The 27,513-nt window shown below is 35.2% G+C and overlaps 1 protein-coding gene across 18 annotated transcripts in view; it reads left to right on the top strand.

The window, feature by feature from the left end:
- The window catches only part of SOX5 (SRY-box transcription factor 5), a 931,123-nt gene that overhangs the window by 840,984 nt on the left and 62,626 nt on the right, over positions 1–27,513 (top strand). For all 18 annotated transcript variants that reach the window (XM_057491903.1, XM_057491902.1, XM_057491900.1 and 15 more), the window contains one exon: positions 15,668–15,814. In XM_057491903.1, coding sequence (XP_057347886.1) covers positions 15,668–15,814 — 147 coding nt within the window. The remainder of the gene's footprint in view (positions 1–15,667; positions 15,815–27,513) is intronic.

Below are 27,513 nucleotides of genomic sequence, written 5' to 3'. Positions count from 1 at the left end.
CTGTAAATTTCACCCCAAGGCATGTCTCGATACACCAAGGCCTCCATTTAGCAAGGCTGACCTAAAACTCTTGTCACATCCAAAGGTCATTTAGGTTGGGGTTGGTGTGTCCCATCTATCTTTCCTTGATGTAAAGAGTGACAGTTGAAACAGGACTGAGCTCACAAACAGTCATCTGAATATGAAAAAGAAGCTTGCTTTGAAGGAGGGGGGGAAAGTAGAGAGCCAACTACCTTTTACAGTAGGCCTGGCACATGCCGCACTTTTTGCAAAATCAGTGATTGGTTGACATGACCTTGTAGCTCCTGTTTCAGAGCAACCACTAGCTTGGAAGGGCATTAGTCCCAGATTTAGAATCAGGGACTCTTTACTCTTGCTTTCTACTTACAGTTGTTTCCAAAGCCTAGGGTAATTTTTAGTGTTTGTAAAAGAATTCAATCTTTCCAAACTCGTTTTACTTTAAAATAATTAATACTTGTTCTCCCCTTTAAATCTGTTCTGTTGAGCTAATGTACAAAATGAACCAACACATGGGAACTACTTAGGAGAAAAATTGTTTTAAAGAAATAAAGCATAACATAGTACTGGAAAACAGTGTTTTTGTTTTTTGTTTTTTGTTTTCCCATTGTCCCCTTAATTGTGTACTTGTTCATTGTGGTAAAATATGCATGACAATAAAATTTATCATTTTGACTATTTTTAAGTGCACAATTCAGTAGCATTAAATCCCGCCCCAGTGTTGGGTAACCATCACCACAACTTTTTTCCAAAACATTTTTAATCGTCCCACATGGCAACTCTGCACCCATCAACTCCCCATCTCCTGTTCCTCCTTCCCTCAGCCTCTGGGAACTTCTTTTCCTTTTTCTGTCTCTGAATTTACAAATTGTAACTACCTCATGTAAGTGAAATCACACAATATTTGTCCTTTTGTATCTGGCTTATTTCACTTAGTGTGTTTTCAAAGTTCCTCCAGGTTGTAAGCATATATGTCTCAGTCATGCACTTCTAAGAATAATTTGAGTTTTCAGAAACACTATTTATTTACAAATGTTAAGAATCATGGATATATGAATATATAAACTCCCAATCCTAATAGTCATAAGTAATATATAGCATCATATGGAGAAACCCTAAGACAACTACTGGATAGATATAATAAAAAATTAAAGTTTTGCAAGTCTTCTTGGGTGAATCATTCACAGTCCTTTCATTAAGGCAAACATCTCTGACTCTTGATACTTTTCTAAGTGTCTGTAATGGTGCGTGGTGCGTAATAGGTACCCAATAAATAAATATTGAATAAATCAATCAATTTAAGGTAGGAAAGCAGAAGTTACAATTGTTGACTATTTCCCTGGACTGCTTCAATGATATGAGAAACATGTCCCATGCAATTGAAAAGGAAGCCTGTTGTGATAAGAGAAGCTAATGAAAATCCAGACACATTGTCAATTCGTGGTGCTATCATAGTGTGGTTTTGTTGTTATTTTAACTGATTTAAGAGTAATGTGTGATTTGGGTAGTGCAAATGGCTCGTTTTTAATTTAACTTTCTTATTTGTTTAAATGGACTAGAAAATCAAGGTTAGTGACAATGAGCTAAAGTAAAATATAAGGTGTTTAGTATCATTAAATGCCTAGTATGAATTATACAGGAACAAGAAAATATTTAAATAAGGATGACACTCAAAATGTTGAAAACTGTATTCAGATTTATTCCGTAATTGAATCAATTTTTAATCATGTAAAAAAAAGTGATTAGATAAATGTTATTCCCATTAAAAGTCAGTTGTAGATGAACCAAACCCTTCCAGTCAACTCTCCATATTATATCTAGACTAATCTTGTGGAAATGCAAACTGATTATGTCATTCCTCTTCTTAAACTGTTATAGCTTCTCCCCCACCATTCCCAACATCTCTCCCACCGCACAGGAGCCTCCCTGGCCTCCCTCCAATATCTTGTACCTGTCGTGCTCTTTCCTATCACAAGGTACTTTTTCCTATACGCAGTTACATCATCTCATCTTTCTGATCTCCAAGTAACCATTGTTTTAGGGAAGCCTTTCCTGATCTATCTGACCATGTTATAGCTCTCTCTTACATACTCTTAACATCACTATGAATTGAGAAGAAATAAGAACACTTTATACTGGCAATGGTCAAAAGGACGAAAGATGATAAAAATGCTGGGAAAAATGTCGTCTTGGGTACTTCTCACTTCCTTCCGGTCCTACATCTACAATATCATTGTTCTTATCAGAAGAGCCCAGTGCCTATCAAAGTACTGTTAGAATTGCCCAGGCTTGTCCACCTCTTTGCCCCAAAGCCCTAGACCCTACTAGTGTATGAAAATAACTAGAAGAGAGGTTCGTAAGGCACAGTAGTTAAGAGTTATGAGCTCTGCAAAAACGTGTAAATTCTAATCTCAAATTCGCCCCTGACCTATGTGACTTTAGACAAATGACTTTTAGAGTCCCTGTACTTCAGCATCTTCCTCCTCAAAATAAGAATAACATCTATCACTTAATGATCCTGAGAAGGTTCAGAAGCCGTGGCATGGGACTAGCACAGTAAGCTTCCTATAAACTTAGTTACTGTGATTATTTCTGCTGCTAGTCATTCTGGGTCTAGATTTCTCTTGAAATTTAGATTAATTTACTTTATGTCCTCACCCAACACTAATATTAATATTTAATATTTTCTTATTATTAAAGGTTTGCAAGAAAAAAGGTTCATAGGGAAGGAAAAAATAGCGGGAAATCTATAGGTAGGTCTTTTTAATTAAACCATCACATGTAATGTCAGTTAGCACTAGGCGTAAAACAGAGTAGCAACTAAAGAAAAAAAGTCCTAGATGGCTGCCTCTCTTCTTCAGGGAAAGTAGAGTTCTGCCACCACTGGCTCAAGAAGTCTTTTACTCTCAAAACCTTTAACCCCTCACCTTATAAACTATCATTGACTCTAAGCTTAGAGAACAATCCCTGTTTCCACTGGTCAACAGAGAGGGAATCCCACTGCAATAGAGGGAGATGAATTGATCACATTAAGTTTAAGCTTGGAGAACATTTTCTAATAGTAACATTGGCACCCATATGGTAAGTTTGCATGTCAGGTAAGGACTTGTGAAACTGCTAGCTTTTGAGCCTTTATCAAGTTATCAAACCACTGTGAGCCTGCGTTTCCCCCACTGAACACACAGAGCTGTTACGGTGACCCCTGGAAGAGCATGCAGACTTCTGGCCAGGGGAGTGCCCATCTAGGTCTTCCTTTGCTCCTGCACTTCCTTTGCCTACAGGCCAAGTACTTTGAAGTGTCCAGTAAGTGTGCATTCTAGACATGAGTATGTTTTTTATAATATACAAAATAATATACAGCCTCATTTAATGTGAACTAACAATTTCTTTTTGTACTGAGTTAAAATGCTTGATGTCCTATTTAGTGTTTGAATTACTATTACACACACACCCACTCCAATCTATTGAGAGAAAAGGTACAATGATTTCACAATTATGAACTTAGCCAAAGATAAGTGTTTGCTTTAAAAATCCTTCTGATAATACTCAGCTTTCCTATATTAAATGCCAAATATTCAGTAACAGATTCCGCCCCCCATCCAGTAAACCAACACTTCTCTTCTTATAACTTTGAAAGGAATTTCAGCAGTTTTAATTTTTTTCCCGTAAATTAATCTAATTGATGATATGAATATAGTCACTGATATATAAAAGATTTGCAGAGCTGTCCAGCCAGTGGCCTCCTTACCTTGCCAAATGGAGATGTATTTACTGGTTGGTGACCTCAGAAATAGATGCAGAAGCGTTCATTCTCCCACAGTAATGAGCGGAAAGTCTGAAGCAGCATAAAAAGGGTCAATCAAATAGGTCATGCATCATATGGGGAGGCAGATGTTGGAACATATTGTAATGGATTACTGTGCAGTACAGGAAGATGGCTTGTGGAGTCGGAGAACACGAGGAGGGAGTGAGAGAGAGATAAACTATCAATTGGTGTTTTCTTGCATGGCTCTCACAAGTGTATCTGGTTCTTTAAGGAACTACTTCAATGCTAAGAGTCAAAATGTTTTCTCTAGCTATCCAAGATTTATTGGTGTGTAATAAGATGAAGAAATCTTTTTAAAATCCAGTACATTTGAAGTGTTTCATATTTATATGCTTCAGTATCTGCAGTGTGACAGAAACAGCTTGAGAACATCCCACCTGTGAAAAAGGTCTTAAGATTTAAGGAGGTTCACATGTATCCTTTAATTTTTAGCAGGATGCCATCTTCACACTCTGAACACCCCACCCCTCGTTGATAGCTCCCTATTCCATCCAAGCGTCACACCAAGTGGGACTGAACTGGAAACAAAATAATAAAGATCGTCTATGTGTTATTAACATTTGGTGATAGCAGCTTTATATAGATAACATTATAAGTTTTGTACATGTACTCACCATAGCTTTTCCATGGTCAAACTGCACTCCAGCCAGATATAATATCTTACTTTCATATTTCAGTTTTTCCAAGATGAGGAAAATATCCCAGAAGGAGTATATTTAAGGAAAGGTGGGTCATAATGGCAATAGTTTCTGCCTCGGAGCCTCTGCCAGCCGGCCCCTCATTTCCTCAGGTATGTTTTCCAAGGGGCTCACCTGTTTTCTCGGAAGGCAGAACATTTTCTTCTGTGGAGGACAGCATTTATTTCCTGCTTGGGGTCTGTCCTCCTGCCATCGTGAACTCCCCTCTGGATGGCAGCTGGCCATCTGTCCTTTCGGAGTCGTCCGTTCCAGTCATTTCCCTGTATAACCTGATGATGGAACTTATAACCCAACAGCTCCAACTGGCTCATTTTTTAAGCTATTCACCACCAATATACTAACCATTAGTTTTCCTCCATTTGGAAAAGTCTGTAGTTAGGTCTGAGTGTTCTTATGCTTGCCACTTGACACATTTCTTTCTTGCCGTCAAGCTTCCTTGGGCATCACGTCCAAATACACCGGATCCTGGATCTCCCATGTTGTGTGTGCTTGCTTGAAGTTGCTCTCCTGAGGGACTCTTGTCCCCGGTACACCCAAAGGGTCACTCCCTTCACCCCCTTGGGAAAAACTCCCTAGCAGGGACTCTAGACTGTAGATTAAGTGAAGAGCTTTCCTAAATTCACCAAGGCACCTTCCCCCAGTCAACTTCTCCCATGGTCTGTGTAGAGCTGGTGAAGTGGCAGGAGAGATGTTTCACACCCCAGCTCCCACTCACCCACCTCTATGGGTTAACCGCCAGCGAGGTTAGGAGAGACCTCTAACCGTTCACTCCTTACCCTAAGCCATTCACCCTCACAGACTTGACCAAGAGTCTTAATCTTGAGAGATGGCTGTCAGCTCAAACTGCCTAGTCTTCATTTTGTCAGTTAGTGGTTAATAAAAGTCACCAACTTTCAGAGCTCGCTTTGGCATGCTAGTATTCCCTGAAGGTTACAAAGAGCACAGAGTCCTTCACAGCCTTCATGGTGCTTTCTCTATTAGGATTTTTGAAAATTTAAATGTGTAACTATATTAAAAATTTATATGGGAGGAAAATGTTCCTTTGTATTACTGTTTGTCATTAGACTGTTTATCATTATGAACCATTTGGCAGTAGTTGTACACTTCTGTTAAACTGGGTCCTCACACAGTTTCTCTGATAGGTTTTACTCTTTAAAATCAAATTTGAATACTAAGAACTCTTACAGCTCAATAAGACAACACTATTTTTAGAAAGACCAAAAGACCTGAATAAACATTTTACTGGAGAAGACATAGGAATGGCTAATAAGTACAAAAAAAAGATGCTCAGTGCCATTAGTCATTAGGGAAATGCAAGTTAAAACTATAATGAGATACCACTTCACCCCTACTGAAATACTTACAATCAAAAAGGTGATAATACCAAGTATTGATGATGGTACAGAGAAACAGGGATCTTCATGCACTGCTTGGGGAGATGTAAACTGGTTCAGCCACTTTGGAAAAATTTGGCAATTTCTTAAAAAAGGAAACCCAAATTTACCATATGACTCAGCAAATCCAATCCTAGGAATTGAGTAGCAAAGAGAAATGAAAATACACAAAGACTTGTCCTGGAATGTTCACAGCAGGATTATTCACAATAGGCTGAAACTGGAAACAATCCAAATATCCATCAAGTGGATAAACAAATATGATAAATTCATACAGGAATACATCAGCAATACAGTGGAGCAGACTGTTGATACCTGCTACAACATGGAGGTACCTCAAAAACATGCTCAAAAGAAAGGGGAAAGAAGCCTCATATTTTTATTTCTTCAGTCTCTTTCAGCATTCTGCCACCCAGTCGTGGTGACTGCAAAATAGAATGACCTCACATGCAGCCTAGAAAATGTAGAAGAAACATGTTCTTTTATTTTTAAAAGGGAAGTGGAGAGTCTCGTTTTTAAAAGTTCCCTGTATGGTACACAGAAAAAAATTTTAAATACTTCTGTATATATTTTGTTTGTTGATTTAAAAGTTAACTCTATTACTTGGCATGTTCTGTTCACTCCGCTTGGAATACCTTTCCATTCTAACTTTACCTTGGACTTCTTTGAAGACTCCTGTCCAGCAGGGCTATAGCCACGTCACATCCTGGCCCCACCTTAGAGGCCATTTGCAAGTCAGTCTCAGCCCAGAAAGCAATAGCCCATCTAGGACAAAAGCTATTCATCTTCACTTGAATGGAGTTTGGGTAGGAAAAGAAGGAGCCCAAATACGGAGCACCAAGAAAATAAAAAATCTAAATTCAAACCTGCCTTCCAGATCATTTAATGGGAGGGATAGAAGTATATTCATAACATAAAATTTACCATTTTAGCCTTCTTTAGATGCACAGCTTGATGGCATTAAGCACATGCATATTGTTGTGCAACCTAAAGAAGTTCATTGTGCAAATATTCACATTATTGTTCCTCCATCTCTAGAACTTTTTTGTCTTCCCAAATGAGATTCTGTACCCATTAAACAATTACTCTCTCCCCCCTCCATCAGGCCCTGGCAACTAGCATCCTTTGTGTCTTTATGAAATTCACTCCTCTAGGTACCTCATGTAAGTGGAATCATACAATAATTTGGTCTTTTGTGACTAGCTTATTTCACTTAGCATAATGTCTTCAAGGCATGTCCATGTCATGGCATGTGTCAGAATTTTGTTCCTTTGCAGGGCTGAATAATACTTCACTCTGTGACATACTTGGTTTCTCTTTTCCTCTCTTGATGGGAACTTGGTTTTCTTCCATCTCTTGTCTATTGTAAATAATGCTGCTCTGAACATGGGTGTGCGAATACTGTTCCAGTCCCTACTTTCAAGTATTTTAGCTATACACCAGGAAATGGGATTGCTGGATCGTATGGCAATTCTGTATAATTTTTTTGAGGAACTGCCATACTGTTTTCCACAGTGGCTGCACCATTTTACATTACCACCAACACTGCACAAGGGTTCAAGTTTCTCCACATCGTTGCCAACATTTGCTATCTTACTCTTTTTTTTTAATAAGAGAACCACCCTAATGAGTGTAAAGTGGTATTTCATTGTGGTTTTCATTTGTATTTCTGATATTTTGAAGGTATGTTTGTCAGGATAGGAGAATGAAACATATTTTATTAAACACTTCATTCACTTGATGTGTAAATTGTCGACTTTTGTCAATTTGGCACATGAGTTTCCATTTGTACTTTCATCCTTGGAGCCAGAGAATTTAAGGCCCATTCTGTTCTTCTTGCAATATACTTGAATAACATCAAAAAGAAGAGCTGACAATGTTAAGGAAAGAAGTCCATGTTTATACTTAAGTTGCTCTGATAATTTTCTATGAAGAAACATGAAAAATAATGTGCAAAGCAAATTTGTCCACATTGAAACATGCTGATATGTTTTGAAAGATTTTCTCCAGTACATTAGTTTCTCTTTAAACTCCACATTTAAGTTACATTAAGAAGCTGAAATTAAGCTATAAAGATAACACTTATGGAGCCTTGAAATTGCTTTCTGAATTTTTTCTTCACAAATGTTTTTCCTTGTCCCTTCCCTTAAAACAACAAACAAATGCTTTTCTTACTCAGGGTATCTGACGTATATCTTCCAGGTTTGATTTAAACTTTAGAAGTGTACATTTACTTCTTTTTAAAATCATAAGTGACAGCATATATGTTTTTAAATCTTTAATCCTAATAGCACATTGTATATTAATTTTTATTGCCAGCTTTCAATCCCTGCACTTAAAAAAAAAACACTTGCCATTTCTATACATATATTTGAACTATAAGGTACTATTAAGTAATCAGGGTTTTTTTTATTTTTTAGCTCTATAATGTTCTTTTGAAAATTTAGGCCTATATATGTTTGCTTATGTGAGAGTTTAGAAGTACTTACTAAGTGAAGTCTTCCTTGATCACCAAGAATTATAAAAGACTTCAACTTTCATCCCTATAGCTATTTAAATTTTGGGGGTAAATTAAAACATACTCATTGGCCTCATTTGACTACATATTAAAATTATGTAAACTTCATTTTTAGTTTTAGTATACCTCTTCTCTCTTTTATATTTGGTATTTGATATGAGATTTCATTTGGAGAAAATAATTCTGCTTACAAAAATAATTTTAAACAATTAATTTTCCAAAAATGGTGTGATTTGGTTGTACAGTCTGTTAGCACTCTCCATTCAGATAATGGCAATATAATGGTTCAGAAATTTTCTTAAGGGATCAGTATGTTTTACCCCATAACGTTTAGAAGAGGCAAGATTTTTCAGTCATGACTTTAATGTTCTTTTTTTTTCTTTAAATGCTTTTTGTACCCAGCTTTCCTATCTAGTGTGATGAAGTTAGGGAGTTGTGGAGAATAAGAAAAGGGAGGTTATGGATAAAGGATGGTGGAGTGACTGACTTTGCACTGTCTTCCCAGTACAATATGGATATCCTCATCCCATAATCCATGCCTGCAGTAGAAGATGAAGCCATCACTGCCATATGCCATGGGCTCCTGAGTGACTGCCCATGTGTGGTGTCCTCCCTGTCTCCTGTGCATTCATTCAGGTTGCCTGGGCTCACAAAAGGGAGACAATAGATCCCCAGTTCAAATAGAAAATTAAGCTCTGGATTAACTAACCAAGAGTAAAGGATGCCAAAGAATTATGCATCTTACAGCTACTACATGATAGCTCCTACCAAATAAATACCTTTTTACTCTATAACTACTAAATATTTAAGATTTTTAAAGTAAATATTATATATCCATTTATCAAAAAGAAGGCATTTCTCATTTGTCTTTTCCAAAATATTTAAGAATATCTATATACTTTAACTCTTTTTTCTAATAACCTTTGCTCATTGTTTCTGCTCATAATTACAAATTAACTAATACACTTTATAATTACGGCTGCAATGAGTATATTACACTATCTTTTGTTCCTATGCTAAGATTTTGAAATTCATTGTTTCTTTGTCCCTTTAAGTGAATGAAATGAATGAATGTGAAGATTTCTCAACATATTACCAATAAGTCTTTTTTCCTAATTCTTAATATAGTAATAAGATGCCAACTTCCTTCTAAATTTTAAAAATTTGTTTCACATATAGTACTATCATTATTAAATTAAATATATACTGGAGATCTGTGTTTGCTAAAAATATTTTATGCAGTTCATTTCTGCTTTTATTCATTTCTACTATTCCTTCTAGGATTTTCTGAGAAAGCATTAAATAATTTATCTATTAAATAATAGAGACATAATCCCTGCCTTCAAGGAGTTTACTTGTCAGTAAATAGTTTGAAGGAACAGACAGTAAGAGAAATTTTTGTCAGAGCCTAATGTTTTGAATCCAAGTATTCCAGATGGCAGTTAGGCACTAGGCTAGTAGCCAGTGAGAGAAGTTGTGTTTTTAGCAATTTGGGGAACCTAAGTTTTTAGGGAGAAGGGGCAGGAATTTACCATCTCAAGGAATCAATGACATAGTCTACCTTCGAATTGAAAGAGGCTGTTTTGTGGTACTTCTGCATCCCTAGCACTGAAAAGCACCAACTACTAGCTTAGTATATCAGGGGAAAAGAGCTACTTTCATAAGAAAGTACGATTGTATCTAACTGGCTTAAAAGCCATGTTGTCCAAATACAGTTGTACTATTTAGCGGCCCAAATTAGCAGTAAGTAATTACTACAAGTTAAAATATCAGTTTTGTATCATCCCAACAGACTTTTTTGACCCCACACTGAATCATTACAGCTCAACAGGAAGAATGCCTACTAATGAAATGTCAGCCCACTGCCTGGTAATGCTTTGGTACCCGTAGCTCATTACGAGAAAAAAGTACTGATTAGGTTTGGTTAGGATAAATACAATTCAAGCTCATGTTGTTGTAGATACAGTACATCATACCCTTAACACTAAAAGAGTGTTTAATAATCTATAGAGGAAGCCTGTGATTGGGTGGTTCTAACATTTTCACTATAACAATACAAATTATAGGAAAATCTGTGATTTAGTTCTTCCTCTTTCAAGAAGAAAAGAAAATACGTGTTTCAGCTGTCTTATAAAAATAGTATAATGACTATATACACAAATAAGAATATGTGATGGGATTACATATTACTTACATATTACATCTATTAAATGAAGACTATAAATTATGCTATTCATCCTATTCTCTGTTTCTTTTTTCTTTTCCCTAGTTAATTGGCACACATTTATGTACCCACTATGCTATGAACTTGGAATCATTTTTTCCCTCATCATTTTCACTACTGTTACTTCAACTCAAGTAATCACTAAAATTATCAATGAATTTTGATATCCTCATAACCAATGTCTCATCTTCTCTTTATTCTAGTTGAAAACATCATATATATATTGCTCTCAAGTATTCAGTGGCTTTCTCTTGCCTACATATTAAATGTAAACTCATGCCTATATTTCAAGATCTTCTATAAGGTGAATTTAGCCTGCAAACCATATGCAGTCCTTTCTCCCACCTCCTTCCATCCCTTGTGTCCCTTTTGGGACAATTAGTTCATTCCTGCTTCTGTGTCTTTCTTTAAACTCTTCTTCCTTCCAAAATGCCATCTCATTTTTTATTCCCAGCTTAGCTACATCTCTTCTGTGAGAACATAATCAGAATGCTCGCACCCAATTCTTTTTCCTTCACACCCTTAAGAGTGGCACGCAGTTGCAGTACACTTACACTCGCATTGTTGTATGTTTATCAGTCTCAGTTTAGGGAAGAAATTATGTTTTAACATTCTCTGTGTCCTCCACTGTACATAGCAGAGTCCAGAATATAGAGCAGCACATATATATTACCCAGTTTTTTACTTGGTATAATTAGTCCATTAATAATCAGCACTATTACTTTTTGAATAAGCATTCTTTACCATGTGTTTCTCTAAGTATCTTATACATATGTGATTTATTTCTCACAGCAACCTTGTAAGGTCAGTTTTATTTATCCTTGAATTTACAGGTTAAGTAATTATGACTCAGTTTAGTTGCCCAAGGTCATTCGTGCAGAACTGGGATTATAGTTGAGGTTTGCCTTACTTCTAACTGTTCTAGAAGTAGAAACCATGGTCCTTGAAGGAACTTAAAATACTGAAAAGACAGAAAACAAAAGTGTGTGGAACAATTTGAAACTATAATGAAATTTATTTATATATCCCACTATAACCATACTTGTGAACACAATAGCACTAAAACCACACTAAATTATCAGTGGATAGATTCCAACTTAATCATCTGTGATTGTTTCCTTAAAAAAAAATCACTGTCTGAAGTGGGTGTGGGATGAAGGAAGGTAAATGGCATAAGAATGCTACATTTTAAGTGATAGAAATACTAGAAACCCTCATGCTATGTGGAGTTGGACAGTTGAGAGATCAAAACAAATCCCTAACACATTAGTTTCAAGATAAAAGAGTGAAGTTACTCTGCAAGGCAAGAGTTACTCTGTCTGGTTAACCTCATGATGTGAGTGCTGTCTTTAAGCTTTGGCTTTTTATCTTTTTATCTTTAGGATCCCTCAATTTATTTCTGATGTTTAGAACAATGTAATGGTTTTTCACAAAAGTGCATCTATCAAAATATATCTTAGATTTCACTCTGGGTTTATGTGCCATCCTTTAAAGAAAAATGTTAGCCAGATTTTTGTCAATAAAAAGTTTAATATATATAGAACTATATATGTATATACGATATGTAAGTGGGTTACATAGTTCACAGGATGCTTGTCACTTCAGGTGACCTTCCAATTCCCACTAGATTCCATGGACCTTCCCTCTCAACAAGGTCAACCCATAGCTCTGTGATTGCAGACCTCACTCAGTACTGACAATTAACTATTCTTGATGCTGCTTCAAGAGTGTGTAAGAAATTAGATAAAATATTAATTATCTCTTGACTGCCTTGTTTTAAAACCATATATTTTATTGAACCACATATTTTAATGGATAGACAAATCAACTTAATTTTTCGAATGGTTAAATTAAAGTAAGTCACAGCAGCATTTTTTTTTTTGTAAGTTGCCCACCTTGTACAGGTACAGCCAAGCATGAGAACTACCATCAGCTTCTTTAAACCTATTGAAATTTCCTTTTAAAATGTCTGCTTTGTTTTATCTGTGCAAACCCAAAGTATGTTAGATTCTCTAAGACTTGAAAACTTTTTATGTTTCTGTAATATAATGTAAATTTAAATTAAAATGCATTGGAAATAGATATTTTCTATTTCCATGCAAACCTGGCAAATCAGGAAACTCAGATGTGTCTGGTGGCAAATATAATATTGGTCTGGGAATGGTGGAAAGTGGATTGGAGCTGGGGAAGAGTCATTCTGTATAATGTCTCCTTGTAGAGAGAAAACCAAGAAGGAGAAGAGGACATAGAAGACTAGGGGGAATAAGGAGCTTCCTAATATTATTAGATAGGCTCTGACTGAGTGGTAGATTTATGACATTTTCATCATAAATTATTTTAAATCTCTGTATTCTTTAGCAATACCAGTAAAGTGGATGATACTATAATGCTCTTGTAAAAATATTTACTTAAATGGGTCCATTTATTTTGCAAATTTATTTTCTTCTTTCTCTATGGAAAAGAAAAAGCATTTCTGAGGACAGTTTAACTCAGATAAATCTTATTTCAAAATTTAAAGAATAAAAATAATATATTCGCATGAGGGAAAAACATATGATTATTTTATTCCAAGAATATGTCGTATGCAAACTTTAAATTCAATGAAGTGTTTCAGAGTATATTTATACTTGTATTTTTATATTAGCATTTATACTTCTTTGGAAGTTGTGAATCTGTCTGTAGTAATTGATAATTAAATATTGAATCACCTTTTATGAGTGATTAATCTAATTCTATAAACACAGCTAATAATTTTTTTCAATATTATGAAATCATTATTTAATAATCAAATTTAAATTTTGAATCCTGATTCACATTTTTATTTTTAACTATAGATGTTAAAATATTCCATATCATAAACTACCATTGAGGAATATTTTTAAATACAGCATAGGGAATAGGAAGGATATTATTGGTTGAGAGTGAAAATAAAACTTTTCAAGGTTTCTTTTTGTTCAAATGTTAGGAAACTCAGAGACATGAATGTTTATTATCAACTTGATGCTAAAATATTTACCACACTACTGAAATGTCTTAGTTACTTAGAAAAATAGTGAATTTACAGAAATTTATACTGAGGAAAATACTGACTGACAGTGGGGAAAAAAATCCCATGTTATCTTTAGTAATTATGAAACAATCTTATTTTTAGCATATACTAAACTAGTAATATGTTCTGTAATATTTTAGAAATAATACCCACAGGAAGCATTTTTAAAGACAGAATTATAATATATAATACAATATGAAACTTACACAGTTATCCAGCCGGTTTTTAAAAATACATATATTTTTAAAATTCAGTTAGTATATGTATTTTACTGGACAAAATTTTAATTTTCAGAATGATATCCTTGAATATTGGTTACTTTCTTAATAACTTCACAAATAGTTCAGGATGAGAACAGAAAAAATTACTTTTTAAATTACAGAATGTAATGCATAGGTTTTTAACACAAGTGTGGGAAATGGATCAATTCTAATACTTAAAAAAATGGTATACTCCCAGTCATCATATTTGACATCATATCCCTTTACTCTTTATGTAATCTAAGACTTATGAATTAAATCATACTCTTCTTTCTGATTACCTGGGATAAGAAGTAATATAATTACTTCAGCACAAAAAAAAATTAGAGGGGAGAGGCAATCATTATTCATAGTATAAATATATTTCTCTCATGTTTCTTTCTTTGTCTGGAATATATCTTGCATTAGTTAACATAAAAAAATAAGCCATCCTATTTATCAATAATTTTAATTTTCAGTTAGACCACAGTGTCTAGAAACCATGAACAATGTATATGAATTTTCATATAAATATATGCCTCTTCAGTTTTCTTTATTTCGTTTATAGAAATACCCTACTTCTCAAGGTCTCTGGCTTATCCTGAGCACTTCTATACTTTGAAATTTTTTTTCTTTCAGAGAAAAATCAAGATAATCCACAGATCACAATACTCTTCCTTGAGATCTTTTCCCTTTCATATCAGTTGTTTTATTACAGAAGTTCTAGCCTGCACAGTAAAAGCTATCCATGGAATCTTAAGACAAATGAGAATAAGGAAATTGGGTTGTATAATACATATATTTTTTTAATAATGACTTTCCCAAACTTATAAATGGAAAGGAAAAGAGTATTCATCTAAATGTGTGATGTGACTGTTTGAACCTGAAGCATTCTCCTTGTTTCAAAATACCATATCATATGGCTACCATTATCAAAGTAAAAATTCCCTTTATTATTAGGCTGACTCATTGAAGAATTTCGTATTGTTATTTAATAAGAATTACTATGTGATGTTTTAGTGGAAGAGTGTATGTTTTAGACAGTATTCTTTAAAACCCTAATCTTGAAGATAATTTGTTTTGTCTTTGTTTATTTATCATAAATTAAAGTGGGCTACTGGCAAGCCTCCAGATAATTTTACCAATGTACATAGACTGACCAGATAATGTTCTTCAGATACACTCCTAACATTCCCTATCAATGGCTTCTTTGTATTTCTACACAATTAAGATCAGAAAAAATTTTCACAGGTGTCCATTTCAACAAATGAAAGCCAGGAGGTATACCGGACTTAAACCAATATGGATAGTAAGACAATTACTTTGTATATGAAACTACATTCTTTTGTAACACACTGTGTCAGTTTTAAAATACAGCAGAGAGAGGTCTGGACGAAATAATATACTTGCCTTCCTATTAGAAAGACATTGGGAAAGAGTAAATATGAATGATTGTTATTTGCATTGAGTCCCTGGACATACTGAGATTGAAATCCCTTACATGTGTTATCTGTCATTTCTCTGCTGAGAAGCAAGTCAAGGAATAGAGGTGACAGCTTCTTTCTTTAAATATTTCAGGTCACTAAACAAAAATACCCACAGGAAAACTACCGTATCTAAATAAAGGTACTTTCTGAGAGGTGTATGTATTGTATTACTGATAGTCTTTCTCCCCCCGCCCCCTCTCCCTCCCTCCTGTAGCAGTTATATGCTGCCCAGCTAGCTGCGATGCAGGTGTCACCGGGAGGAAAGCTGCCAGGCATACCCCAAGGGAACCTCGGTGCTGCTGTGTCTCCTACCAGCATCCACACAGACAAGAGCACAAACAGCCCACCGCCCAAAAGCAAGGTACCCTTTTGAAGACGCTGCATGTCTTGACATTTACAGTTTTACTTTTCTTTCAGTATTTTTTGACCATCTATTATGTGCCAGCAACTGGATCATCAAGGAAATACGTGTCTAGTAGGATCCAGAAGGTGTGCATGTAAATTACCTACATCCATGTAGTCATTCGTTTATTCATCAAACATGGATTGATAGCTATGATATGAAATGTGAGTGCTACAAAAATGTGTAAGATAGGTATGCTTTCTCCAACCTTGTGGTCTTATGAAATAGACACCTGTACTCTATGATACAAAGGCTTATAAAGAGTTATGGAGAAAGTACATTGGAAGTTATTATGACAAAGAGAATACCCTCAGTGAGTGATCTTGGGAAGCACTTTCCAAGGAAGTGGCTGCTAAAGCAGACCTTAAAATATGGCTACAACAGCATACAGAAAATCTTTTACTTAAATATCCATAACTATTATAACATGGTACAATATAGATATAATTTTAGATATATCTTGCATCCAGTGATATTTTCATATAAAAAGATAAAGATACTAAAAGTGATAGAAGTAAGACTGCTAAGGAAACATTTCTTGAGAGAACATGGAAAAGGACTGGGGTGGGGGGGGGTCCAAATAGTTTATACTTTGGCTTAGAAGAGAAAAGCAGAAAAATCAATCTGAAATTTTTTGTGTGTTTGTTAAGATCTTACCTGGATGATGATATATGAATAAACTAAACTTTCCATGAAAGAAGTAAGAAAAGTAACTGTAAAGTAGTTTTTCTTGAGATCACTCAAGGAAATAACCACACTTATTCTCTGTTAGAAAATGTTAAGCAAAAAATTGACATAGTTAATGTAGCCCCCTAAAATGACAATGTTTTGTCTTTTGCTGAAAATTGTTTCTGTTCTCCATTTCACAAATGCCATGTTGAAATGTCTAAAGAGTAAAAGGGTAAGAGCAGTCACAGCAGTTGAAAAAATACACAAAGAAAAAAATTTAAATATTGAAAGAGAAAAATATCCAAGAATTATTTTTTTTAAATCCTTCTCTGGTACACCTTTCACAGTTAATGTATTGATTCCCAGTGTGAATTGGGAAATAGAGGGGATCGAGTGGGAATGTACACTCTAGCCTTCATCTTCCCCGAACTCCCAAGTCCTTTTCCCTGTTATTAAGAGATAACCATAACTTAACCTGGACAAGGACCTTAAACCATGATTCACCAGCAATATGGACAGATATTGCTGTACAGATAGTGCAAAATATTGTACATGCTTTGAAGTTCTATTTCATCTGCATAATGGACATCGCATGTTCTATGCTTAATTGGTATAGCTAAGGCCTGGACTGCTTTTCTTTATAGTCACAGTAGAACATAGTTTTTAATCCTTGGTACTAATTATGACATTTGTTGAATAAAAATTTTAAAGCAGTGATATTGGGTGTTTCCAGGGCCCAGTATTTTTAGAGTATTATATGCACAGGCTAACTCTGAGTGACATAAATAGCTATAGCAGCATAGTCTGTCACACACAGATAACTGTGAGGTATTATTGTGTATTTTCCCTTTGGTTTATTAGTGTGATTTCACACCATGTTTCATAATGATGCTTTGCATTAGGACATTTCATATTTTGATTTTAGAGTATGTAGTTTATTTGTAAATGACTAATTGGGTTTTTTCTGTTACCCTCAGAATAGCTTTTTAATCTTCTCCCTACATCACTTACTCAATAATCATTAAGCTTGTGATGTCTGTCAACCTCATCCATTTTATGCACCTATTCATTCATTCATTCATCCATTGAAATGTTTATTGAGCAGTTGCTACGATGATACTTTTTTAGGAAACCATGGCAAATGCCAAAGTGACTGAAGGTCTGTCTTGCCAAGGTTAGGTCCCTTCTTTATGAATTAGATGGCTCTGGGCATTCATAGAACCCCTGGACAGTCTGGTGCAAGGCAGACTGATTATTTCAGTAATGTTAAAATTCTGCTACATCCTATCTTTTCATATACCTGCATTAATTTAATATTGGTGAAAAAATCAGATTATGCTCCTGTTATTGATTATACAGAATTTTAAAATATTTTTATTTTATCTTCAGACTTCAGTTACTTTTTACAAATTAGCCTTCCTGAATTTCCTATCATGTAAAGTTTAACAGAACTATGGACATTGTAGTCCTTCCCATTTGCAACTATTGTAAAATGCATATTGTAAAATACATAAAAAGCTTAACTAATAGTAAAGTATCCCTTTTAGGTCATAACATGGTTTAATAAAAACATCTCCTTTCCTAGCTCTGTGTCCTCTAGCATACTGTCTACAGCCACTGTTATTGCCAGAAAAGATGTCTTAAACATGCTTGCATTTTAGCTCAGCAGTTAAGTTTAGTGGGTTAAAAATAGAACAATAAATATTGCCATTGTCATTTTAATGAGGAATGTGGCCAAAACAATTCCACCAACAGTAAATAAAGAGGTCCAATTTCAATACATGAATTGAGCTTCTCAGTAGTCTGAAATTGACATTTATAGATAGCATAATAAACATTATGACTTCACAAAGGCATTTTACTTATATATAATAGCTATCATGTATTGTCATATTTATATTTGTAAACAATCAATTCTTAGTGTCTTGGGGGTATTTTCTGCATGCTTAATTGGTGAACTTTCATGTCTATCTTAATATAAAATAGGATTATCTTACTTAAGGGCTTTGTGTTGTCTGCCTACTTCCCTGACATAACCAAACTGATGGTTTACGTTGAGAGTACATTTATTGTTTGGAACAGTGGAATCATTAACCACATCCAGGTGATGATGTTAGGAAAATGATCTTATTGGCAGCTGTCAAAAATCAGCCATTCCCCCTGGGTTTTATAGCATGCTCTTCTTCCTGGGTGTGCCTTTGCCTCACAACTCTAGAGAAGGACACAAACAAAACTTATTTGCAATTTGCAAAAAAATGGAAGGGGGATTCAAAAGGAGGGGGCTCCAAAAGACTGTAAAATTGTACAGCATGAGTCCTCTGATGCATGCTGTTTTCAATCTGCTGTGTGCCAGTTGGAGGCTTGGGGAGAGTGTGCGCGCACGAGAAAGGAGAATGCTGAGAAATGATAGAGTGGCTGTGACCTCCAAGCTCAGCCTGGAAATCCAAGTCATTGATTTCACTTAGCATTCCTGCTGAGAAATCTGGCGGAGTTCAGTTGTAATAAAAGAACAAGATTCTGTTCTAATGGTAATGGCGTATGACAGACATATCACTTTGTCTGTCCTCAGCAGCAAAGAGAAGAGAATTGGAGAAAGGTCATCTGACCTGCCTGTGGTGTTGTATGAGTACTGTGCTGAGCTTTGAACTGCCGCCTAGGAACATAATTATTTATAATATTAAATGATAAAGAAACCTTTAGAGGACTCACAGTGGACTTCTAAACACTGCAAACAGGAATTGTGTTCTGTAAATCTGAACACCCGAAAAGCAATCTGGTCTCTTCAAAATCGGCACTGAAGAACATGGGTAGCGTGGCTTATTGAGTCTGATGTCTTTGAATTTACTGTCTGTGGACCGTTTTCAGTAATGACTGACATATTGTCATTGGTTAATTTTCCTAGTATATGTGTCTTCACAAACGAGTTAATGGCTAAATATTGGTAAATAATATTGGATAGAAGTGTGAAATCTTGAACTTCTGTGCACAAGGGATCCTGTAGAAAGGAAACTTTAGAAATATTTCTACTTTTCAAATTAAGGAGACTTACTTCGTTAAGGTATTGTGCAGCAGTGTTGGTCCATGAATCGCATATATAGTATTGCTGCTCTGAATCTGGTTATATTCCTTAACAAATATTTAAGGTGACTTATTTATCATTTAACATTCTGCCACTGAATAGGTACAATATATTTGGTGACTTGCATTATTGCACCACATATTTCTTCACTTAAGTGGTTTTCTGCATTATTTTTTACAGTCTTTTAAAAACCTAGATAGCCTTTCCTTTGTGCTAGTGATTGATGTCTTAATAACAATTGTTTTGCATGAATTATTTCTTTTGAAAATAATAAAATCATTATCAGCCTTAAAATACTCATCTTAGGAGGAAGAGTATTTTTTACTTTTTCACTTACAACTCTTGGTATGAACCAATTTATAATTCCAGGTAATCAAGAAACCCTCATATGTCATAGATGTGCTAAGCAACTGAACTTCATGTTTTATAAGTGTTTTGCCAAAGTAGCCACCTCTTGGGAAAATTAAAAGGGCAACTTGTAAATCCCACTCAGCGTCTCTTGGTATTTGACAAAAACTTATATGTTGCCTGCAGCAGCCACAAGTAGTTTGAAAAGCTGATGACAAGGGAGAATTTCTGGGTGCTTTTATTTTACCCTTGCTGTGACTCTAGTTATAACCCGGTCACAGTTGTGTCTCTCTCAATGACAGGAGCGCATAGATAGGCTGAATCAATTTTCTGTTGTTCCTTTCAAATTCTTCTGGCAGCAATGTTCCCATTTGCTCAGCAGTAGCACCTGTGAGTTATGACAGGGAAAAGAAATATTTTTGCAACAAGCCAGAAACAGCTCTAGCTAGCTGACCAGACACAGTCAGAGTGTTTCAACTGCAATGTCCTTAAAAATATTTTGCTTCAAATTCAGAAGCAAGAAATGGAACTAAACTGTTATCAGATCCTCTTTCATAGGCACAGTAAGGACGATCCTTTCTGATTTGGTAGCCAGGTACTTATGTTAGAAATGTCTGCAGTGCCAGTGACTCCTAAAAGGGCACCTATTTTTTGCTGTGATGGTGCCAATCACATAGTTTTATGCTAGCAAGTAAGCATTTTATCAATACAGCTGATCTGCAGGGTAGAATTTTTTAGTTTCATACTATGAGTCACAAACTGGGGTACACAAATACACAGATTATTTAGCAATATGTTGAGAGTATGAGAAATCAGAGGATAATCATGATTCATCTTAATTGGAAATTCATTCTAACAGGAGATTGGGGAAATCAAGGTTCTTTTTTTTTTTTTTTGCTAACTTTGAGACAGGGTTCTATAATGCCAGTTGGGAGGACAGGTTGAATAAAAAAGTGCGCACACAATATAACCACCAAGTTAAACCCCCAACAACCCTATTTATAAAAACATTATTCTTACTGTTATGATATGACACATTCTTTAAAGATCAAGCACAAGATATCAAAGAGATTTCCTGAGTTTTAAATGTAGTGGGGAGTGCTAAGGCCTTCACAGGATTGTTTCCATGGTGAAAAGTCCAAAAGGCACCACTCATTATAACTTCATCTGAAGTTTTTCACGTTTTCTCTGGCCATGAAAACTTTTGAGTAATGGTAGTTGTAGGGATGTAGTTTCCAATATATAAAAAACTTCCAGTGTACAAAAGTTCCTAGAATACTACTATTTTTTTACTTATTCTGAGAGGTTTTCAGGTCAAGATCTCAATAGTGATTGCTACACAGGGCTAGAACTAGTCTCAAATATCATTTCTCTAAGTAATACACTGTGCTTAAATAGTATTAATAAAAGGGGAGCTGTCATTAATCTATGTATCTAAGATCAAATACAATCACTGATCCATCCTGAAACTGTTGGACCTGGGACTTTTGTAGATTTCATTTCTAAAAATTCAGAACAGAAAGGGATATCCTCCTCAGCTAATGATAACCAAGTGCAAGACTGGCCATTTTCTGTTATGCTTTAAACACTGTCTGGCATATCAACTAATTGTTAGAATTTCCCTAATACTTTGCCCTGTGCCGACACTTTGGGCTTTGTTAAATAGCTGTTGAACAACCCTCTCTTTGCCATATTTCAGTCTCTGTAAAATAACAATTTTGTGAGCCTTTGAGATGTAATATGGATGTGGCATACTCGAGAAGTGAATTCATTTAAGAAGAATCACCCCATAGAGTTAAACTGTAGATGTACTCATTATCATTATCAGCACTTCCTGGGTGGACATATGTACAGTGCATATAACATAGTTGCCCTGTCATTTTAAATAAAATAGTTTTCTTTTTGTGGTCTCATGTTGCTAAACTGGAATACGTTTAATGAAGTGTTATCCACAGAACCCCTGTGATGAGCCTCCTCCTTTGCTTTTCATCTGTATTCGGTTGACAGGAATCTCAAACAGCTCGGTACTTAAACAGGCTTTTCTGAGCACTGGGGTATTAAATGTCCAAATAGGTCATTTGGTGATATATTCTTATGACTCAGAAAGAGGAGGGGGATTGGTCACATTTGTAACATAAAAACAATAAAAATTATGAAACAAAGATATAGACTAGTTATCATCTTGGCATTTAAAGAAAAAAAAGGGCAAAATATACAGAGGGATTTAGATAATATCCTTTGAATTCAACTGGTCTGGCCTGTGTTCCCCAGTAGACTGATTTTGTTTTGACAGAAAACTGTCTGGAACACAGCAGCCAACTCTGATGAGCCATGTCAAAGCTTTTTAATAATGCAGACCGTGGGGAACACACACGGGTGTTGAGCATCTGCAGACACAGGAAGATCCACAAAGACTTACATCTTTTAAGTGGAAGTTGCCCTCTAAAATAGCTCCAACTAAAAGCAGATTCACTGTCCAAAAAGCTGTGTATTTAAGCATTTTAATCTTAAAAGCTAAATAGTACAGGCAAGAAAAAAATACAGAACAATGTGAAAGGATGTCTCTGTAGAAGTATCTAGTACAACCTCAGTGAGCATCACAGCTAAAAATGCTAAGTCATGATGACCTCAGAGACTAAGAAAGCAGAAGTACACCTCTTCTCTGCAACCATCCTTCTGTAGTTCTCTCTCCATGTAGGGAAGCATTTATAGTTTTGGCCTCCTAAAACATACTTCAAATCTGTTAAAACCCTTTATTTTTTATCCTAAGTAAGTGATGAGCGCCTCATGTGAGCTGTTGATTACTGATCCCTTGGCACCCCCTGTGAGTGGAAACATTTGAATAGAGAATCGAGACTTGAAACCTGGAAGACTACTCTGAACTTCAGATGTGAAACTTTTTATTTAATTACTCTGCTCACACCTCTTTCTTATTCATAAAATAGGAAGAATTTTATTGGTCAGTGTCACTGAAATGCACCAAGGTAGACAGGTTTTTAAAAGTACAAATACTAATGTTTTATTTGGATGGATGGAATGTAGGGCAGCAGTTTTCCCTTCCTCCATTCTTGGCTCTTTAGCTGACCTAATAATTGAATTGATGTAAGACAAATTAACAGGACAAAAAACCCCACAAAACTTTAATCACATGTATGCTCCCTGTATGTGTGGGAGAGACCCAGGAAAACTGAGCAGCACCCTGAAGTAGCTGAAGCAGTCACCTTCAATACCATTTCACCTGCAGACAAAAGATGATGTTGAGGGGTGGGAGTCACTTATGGGACGTTACCCGGGAAAGCACAGCGAGCAGGGGTAAGCTTGTTGCAGATGTAAGTCCATGTCTTCTCCATTGAATAGGGTTCCTAGAGACTGAGTCATATCCCCCTCTTCCAGGTACAGCAGAGGAAACACCCTGGAGATGAGGGAAGTCCTTCCTAATCAACGGAAGTGTCTCTTACAAAAGGGTAGCTTCTACTCCATGTTCAGAGCTTCACCTGTGTGTGTTGTTTCTTAAAAATAGCCAGCCTAAAATAAACCCCATGCCAAAGAGACACATATCTCATTGAACCAGTCTCAATCTTGAGAATGGGTCAGTTCAGTTAAACAGTTGTGTCTCATTTTAGGAAGCAGTCTTGCAGGGGGGTGGGGGGGCATGGGTCCCAAAATGAGGCCTGTATTGTACAAGAAATCAAGCATTTAATAAGGCATTTCTATGGAAACAATGGGAAAACAAGTTTATTGATTAGGCCAAATTATAAACCAGTTTCTGAGCTCAGTGGGCAGCCAGTCAAGATTTCTAAATGTTAGGGTTGAAGCATCTTTAGACAAAGAGAGGGGACAGAAAGTGGCAATCTGACAGATTTTCTTGATTTGTAGTTTAAATGTCCCTGGTGATCCCTTGAGTGGCCCACACCACAACAGGCATGAAGATTGTCTAAACATGGGCTATTGTGGGTCTGTGGTGGTGATTTCTCTGATGTTTATATCAAGCCATCTAGCTTCAGTTTCCAAGTTTCAGGAGTAAGGGCAGTTTTATTTTCAGTGATTCCAAGGCAAAAGCTGGCAGACAATTGGAAATGTTAGTTTGGAGATTTGTAGCCAGATACGAGGAAACTCAGAGAATTCAAAATCCAGTCCAGTTTACAGGTAGAAAGCAAAACCTCAAAGATAATTAGCATAATTAGAATTAAGAGCACTAAGAATCTGACACCCGGACAAGTATTATAGTCTCTACCAAAGCATATTTTTTCCCTCTACAATCACCCCCATTTTTACCAAAGATAATCATAGTAAAATATGTTTGTTTGCAACATAATTTGAGTCTTAATAACCTTGGCCTGATTATTATTTACGTAAGTGCAGCAAGAATAGATTTCTTTTAAATCAGCTTTACTGGAACTTTTCATTTAAAAATATCCGATTGGACTTCTAAAAGCCTCTCAAAGCCAGGAAGTCAAGCCAAAGATTTTCCATCAGACTCACCTGCACACCTACAGATTTGTGTGAATTCCTCTCTTCTCAAGGTCCCCAGAATACCTTGAGGTTCTTGTATCTGCCAGGAAGTTACCTTCTTTAGTCGCCTGGTATGGCTGCTGGGAACCCTGTAAGCAAGGTACTTACTTGGGCTGTTTTTCTAAGGGATTTTGTTGTCTCCATAAAGTCATCCTTATTTCCGTAGGCTTTTTGGTTATATCTGAGTCTATGTGTATATCTATCTCTCAAATAATGACATTCCAGTCAAACTTTTCCTGTTGTGTCCTGTTACAAGAACAGATTCTAATGGAACTCATGCAAATAACTATATTGCTGTGAAAATATGAGTTTCTGAATTCTGAAGGGATCAGGTAGGGAGAAAAGATAAATGTTTCATCATGGTTCACAGAGGTATATCTTACCAGATTGCTCTAAGGCATAGGTAGCTTGAAAGAAGAGAGAAAAAGTTTTCCTTAAATGTGGAAAAACAAAGCATTAAGAAAATCAGCAATGTTTCAAACAAAATATCATAAAAATCATTCTAATCATTTTGGTTCATTCAGGGCTGTGTAATTAATTATTATTGATCTGATGAGAGTTCATACCAGGACATACCAAATTTTTAGGAGTTTCATATAATTTCTAGAATACTTATATTAATAACATGTATCCATACAAATATAATCTAATAAGGTTTAACATCACTCTTTTGTCAATACTTTCCACATAATTAAACATGATAAACCCTAATTATTGTAACATCTCTCATTTATAAGAAAAAAAAGATCAAAAAGACTTAATTTAGAAGTTGATTTTGAGAATTTTGTAAAAATTCAAAAGGTTTGGACACTTGACTAAATAGGATCACAGATCATTATGAAATAATAATTACCCATTTAATCAAAGTGACAGTAAAAGTCTTCAAAAGCAAAAATAGAAGGTTACACAGTTGTGAGCAAAACCAGTTCTCTTACTATTAAGATTCAGTTTCCCTAAGTAATTCAAGACCTGATGATAACAAACATAGATATCATTTTAATAAAACATAAAATATTTGTTTTCTAGGCAGATTACTTAAAAGGTTAAAAGAAAACCTTTCAAAATCTCTTACCAGAAGCAGACCAATAGTCCAGGAAAACTTTGTCCTTTTAGCAGATGAAACAAATCTTTTAGTTTTATGTAAATGCACTACTAACATATTTTTAAAACCCTTATAATTATTCAATTTTAACCAGCTTGATTACACAAGGCAAACTTATTTCTCTCTTTCCAACTTTCTATTTAATTTGTCCTTTACTTTCCCCTTTCCCATTTTGAAATCACCAGTTTTACTTTGGAACAAATTTACTGTCTTTCCATTTAAAATATGCATCTCTATACCTCATACTTTTTTTACCCCAAAACACATTCTACTTTCCTTGCATACAGAGTTGTTTCTCTTATTTCTAAAAGCTTTAATCTCATGTATTAGAATTCTTAATACTTAGAAATTTTAATTTCTAGGGAAAACTAGTAAGCAACTGTGAATTGTCTGTTACACCTAGTATTTTTTTAGATTGGCAAATTTATTAATAAACTTCATAATTTCTAAAAGCATATTCTTCTTCATAGTACACTCCCCCTTGTAATATGATATAAGACATGTTTACTATAGACCCAAAGTTATCTTTAATTTCTCTGCAATGGAAGCCAAAACTACATACATGAACCTATGTTCAGTAATTAATGTTTCATTATTTTATCTTATTTAAATATTCAATAAATCTTCATTATTTAACATAACTTAGCAAACTGTAAAATTTCAAGTTACCAAAAAAGATTTGGGAAGCTGTTTTTAAGTACACATTCCATAAAATACAATTAGTGCTAAAAAGTTTACGTAAGAATTCATAACCACTTACATCTACCTAAATTAATTGCTCTGAACAATTATGTTTAGACTACTCACAAAAACTTCATGAGGGCTTAGATAAAGTCAGCCATTATCCCATTCTATTTTTCTTGTCAAATCTTTCAAGTGATAACATGAACTTATTTGACTAGTCAACCCATGCAGAATAGAATTATATGTAATGCTGGTAATTCTAAAGGCATGTCTATTTTCTTTAAACCAACAAACTTAACTAGCTTTGATACAAAATATATTTCCAGATCATTTGAACCTGAAAAGCATTTGAGTTAGCTTCTGTTATATTTCTGAGAACTTTCAGAATACTTAATTTGTAAGTGCTTAATTTTAAGTCAATTAAATAGCACTCTTCACAAATTAATTTTGGCAACGCCATTGGGAGGTAGAAAAATATCACACATCTATACCATGCATATATATAGACACACATAAACATACAGAGAGACACAACCAGATTTTATAGCTCTCATTTAAAAATTTTAGTCATGCTGAACTCACTAGTTTATATAAAAGCAGTTGGATCCAAATTTTGTTTTGGCAGGTGGAGCAAGTTGGGTTCTCCTGCTCAGATGGCTAAAGCTTTTTGTTAATATTTGTGGAGAAGAGACCTAAGATTTTTCTTCTTTTGCCAAATTTCCAAATACCTCCCTTTTCTTGTTTTTCTATTCATGAGAAATATCTCCCTAAAATTTGCATTTCAAAAATAGCTCATAGGTCCTAGAGAAGGTGGGGGTAGAAAAGTCTATATCACAGACACCCAGAGAAAGTACCCATGTTTCCTCCAAGGGGTTTGGGGCATATTTGCATATTTGCCTATTATCAGAAATCTAGAGTAATTACTATTTAAAGTTTTCATTTACTTAAGTGCAACAGTTCTGTTTCCAATGCCCTGATCTTTTACAATATCTGCAAATGTGTGTAGACAGATAAAAAAGGTCTGAGTGGATTTTGAGTTGCACTCAGTCATGCATTCCTGCAAGCTGTCTTGAAAGAATTGGGTTGTCTTTGCCATAATACCATGTAGAGGTTGATTTGCCTACTTAGCCACACTATTTTGAATTTGCCTTCTTATATCAGGAGGAAAATTGACCATTAAGATGTAAATCAAAATATTTCTATGTTTTACCATCCAAGAGATGAGAATTCTTTGGGGTGGGGAGGTTCTGGATGCATCCACAA

This window comes from Manis pentadactyla, chromosome 14, assembly GCF_030020395.1.
Source record: "Manis pentadactyla isolate mManPen7 chromosome 14, mManPen7.hap1, whole genome shotgun sequence".
NCBI lineage: Eukaryota > Metazoa > Chordata > Mammalia > Pholidota > Manidae > Manis > Manis pentadactyla.
This window is presented reverse-complemented; position numbering and strand designations above follow the sequence as displayed.